This window comes from Marmota flaviventris (genome assembly GCF_047511675.1).
Source record: "Marmota flaviventris isolate mMarFla1 chromosome 5 unlocalized genomic scaffold, mMarFla1.hap1 SUPER_5_unloc_2, whole genome shotgun sequence".
Lineage (NCBI taxonomy): Eukaryota > Metazoa > Chordata > Mammalia > Rodentia > Sciuridae > Marmota > Marmota flaviventris.
Window position 1 is genome coordinate 659,064 of NW_027287680.1, and position 3,544 is coordinate 662,607.

The 3,544-nt window shown below is 40.6% G+C and overlaps 1 protein-coding gene across 1 annotated transcript; it reads left to right on the forward strand.

Annotated features, from left to right (window-relative positions):
- The first annotated feature begins 271 nt into the window (after positions 1 to 271).
- On the forward strand, positions 272 to 1,213 carry LOC114084602 (olfactory receptor 2H1-like). Its single transcript, XM_027925640.2, has one exon. The coding sequence runs from the start codon at positions 272 to 274 to the stop codon at positions 1,211 to 1,213; it is 942 nt and encodes a 313-aa protein (XP_027781441.2).
- The last annotated feature ends 2,331 nt before the right edge of the window (positions 1,214 to 3,544 follow it).

Consider the following 3,544-nt stretch of genomic DNA (forward strand, 5'->3'; position numbering starts at 1 on the left):
AAACATGGCTGAGTGTATAATCTGGAAGGAGCATGTAAGTATTCTAAGGTGATCATGTAAGGTTTTCATCGGGGAATGCAGGGGCTGCAGATTTTACAGAACAGTTACAAGAGGTGTTGCAAAACCACCTTGGTTTAAACAGACATTTATAAGAAAGTCATTGCATCCAATTATCCTCTCCAAATAAATGGCAGTAGAGTCTTTCTCCAAATTTTATACACAAAATCTTGCTTACCATTATGTTCGAGCCCTGATGCCAAAAACCACAGGGATGACCAACCAGAGCTTCCCTGTGGGCTTCGTCCTGCTCGGGATCTCTGAGTGGCCTCAGCTGGAAAGGATGCTCTTCTGGGTTGTGATCCTCTTGTTCACCGTGACCATCCTCAGCAACTCCAGCATCGTCCTGCTGTCCTGCATGTACCCCCATCTCCACACACCCATGTACTTCTTTCTTGGCAATCTTTCCTTCTTGGATCTCTGCTTAACCACTGCCTCTGTTCCCCAGATGTTGTTCCACCTGTGGGGGCCAGACAAGAGCATCACCTACACAGGGTGTGTAATCCAACTGAGTGTGTTCCTCTGTGTTGGAGCCACAGAAGGTATGCTGCTGGTGGAGATGGCCTTTGACCGCTACATTGCTGTCTGCCAGCCCCTGCGCTACACTGTCCTCATGCACCGTCCACTCTGTTGGAAGCTGGTTTTCCTAGCCTGGCTGTCTGGTCTAATAGTGTCTCTGTTCCAATCTTCCACCACCTTCCAGTTGCCCTTCTGCCCCCATCACCTCCTGGATGGCTTTCTGTGTGAGGTGCCTGTCCTCATGCGCCTGGCCTGTGGAGACACCACTGCCAATGAGTGGCAGATGACCATCACAGCTGTCATCTTCACCATGGTCCCTATGGGGCTGATCCTGGCTTCCTATGGCTGCATAGCTCAGGTTGTGAGGAGCATGAAGTCAGAGGAAGGAAGGAAGAAAGCCATTTCCACCTGCTCCTCCCACCTCCTCGTGGTCTTCATGTTTTATGGGACAGTGGCCATGGTGTACACTGACCCTAAGAGCAACTTTGCTTCAAAGAATGGCAAGTTTTTCACCTTCTTCTACACTGTGGTCACACCCTTGTTGAACCCTCTCATCTACACCCTGAGGAACCAAGAGGTACAGGATGCTTGGCTGAGACAGCTGGGAAAGTGGGTGAACCCAAGGAAAAGCAAATAGTGGAGGATTTGAATCAAAAAGGAAGCTTATTAATGACATGCACACAGTCTCCTAAATGGAATCTCTCTGCAAAAGAGGTGTAAACCCTTTTGCAAACATACTATTTATATGTTAAACTACAATTGATCACACCATTTCTGTTTATTGTGACAAAACTGTTGACGTTTAGTAAGAGCTATTAAGTTTAAGGGTATATATTGTTTGCATTGGGTGCTGTTAATATTGATCTCCTTCTTAAAGGTGAGATACTGAAGACTTTAGGGGACAATAGAAGTCTATAGGGTAGAAACTGTGCTGCCTCAGATCCACAGTATGAGAAGCCACATGAACAACATGAAAAAACAAGGGAACAAAGTACCCCAGAGAAAGAAAGATGCTAGAACAACAGAATCCATTGACAAAACAGTGGAAGAAATATCAGAGAAGTTCAGAATGTGTGTAGTTAAGCTGATCTGTCACATAAAGTATGATGGAAAGAGTGAAATCAGAGACAAATTTCAGGAGGTAAAATATAACTTCAATAAAGACAGATTATGAAATGAAATCAAACAAAAATTCTATAATCTTGAATGCTGAGAGCCACAGCCGAGTTGGAATGATGCATGGCATTTTTGCCAGAAGGGAGTGGTTGAGAGGTGATGGTAGCGAGCCATTGAGATGATGATGGTTATGGTAAGCTGTGTATTCAATTGTATATTAGACCCCTGCTGTTCACCTCTGGCACCCGCTACTTTGGAGTTCTTGCAGGGATGCCTGGGGAGTTCACGTTGGTTGGAGAAGTTCCGGAGGAGGGATTTCCGGTTGGTGGTGTTCCTGGAAGGACCCTGTGGGTGGCGTTTGTGGGTGTTTGGGCAATAAAGGAGTTCCTGTTTTGAACCTACAAGTGCCTTGTGGCGGCTTGGTTATTTTGTGCCCAGCCAGACTGCAGCACTTGAAAATAAAGTTGACCACAAAGAGATGATGGTAAGAAACCACAAACCGAAATTCCAAGAATTATGGGACAATATGAAAAAAAACAAAATGTAAGATTTATCAGTATAGAAGAAGGCACATATATACAAGTCAAAGGAATGCATGATCTTTTCAGTGAAATAATACAGAAAATTTCCTCAAACTGAGAAATGAAATGGAAAGTAAAATACAAGAGTCTTTGAGGATCCCCAAATTAACAAAATTACAAGAGACCTACATGAATGCACAAATGCCTAACATAGAGAATTAGGATAAAATTTTAATAGCCGCAAGAGAAAATTATGAGATTACCTATGGGGAAACTATTTTGGATCTCATTTGATTTCTCAACCCACACCCTCAATGCTAGGAGCTCCTGGAACAACATATACCAACTCCAAAAGAAAATGGATGCCAGCAAGAATCTTATATCCAAAACAATTAAGCTTCAGATGTGAAGATAAAATAAAACCTGCCCATGATAAACAAAAGTTAAAATAATACACAACTAGAAAGCCTGCAATACAGAACATTCTCAGCAAAATATTCCATGAGGATGAAATAAAAAAAAAAGTGAAAACCAGCATAGGGCAGAAATACACTAAAGAAAAAGCCAATCAAAGGAGAAACTAAATCAAGTTAAAAACTGATAATATGTTGTTCCAGGATATCCTGCCTTTGAGGATCTGGGTTGAAAAATCTGCTGTGATCTGAATTGGTCTTCCTTATATGTAATTTCATTTTTTTTCTCTTGTGGCCTCTAAAATTCTATCCTTATTCTGTAGGCTGGGCATTTTCATTGTAATGTTTCTTGGTGTAGATATATTATAATTTTGTACATTTGGCCTCTTGTATTTGATTTTCCAATTCATTTTTATGCTTGGGAAATTTTCTGCTATTATTTCATTGAAGAGATTGTGCATTCCTTTGATTTGAATCTCTGAACCTTCCTCTATCTCAATAAATCTTAAATTTGGTCTTTTGATGGTATCTCATAATTCTTGAGTATTCTGTTTATGTTTTTTTTTTTTTTTTTTTTTTTTACCATCTTCACTGTGAGGCCATTTTTCCAAGATTGTATATTGTTTCTTTATTTTCTGAGGTTCTGTCTTCCAAGTGATCTAGTCTGTTGTTGATGCTCTCCATTGTGTTTTTTATTTGGCTTATTGTTGCTTTCACTTCAAAACTTTCTGTTTGTTTGTTTGTTTTTCAGAATCTCTCTCTCTTTCTTGAAGTAATCTGTTGCTACCTGTATTTGCTCTCTTATCTCTTTGTTGGTGTGATTGATGGTTGCATGTATTTGCTCTCTTATCTCTTTGTTGGAGTGATGGATTTTTGCCTGTAACTGCTTACTTAAGTTGTTCTTTAATTCCCAGATCA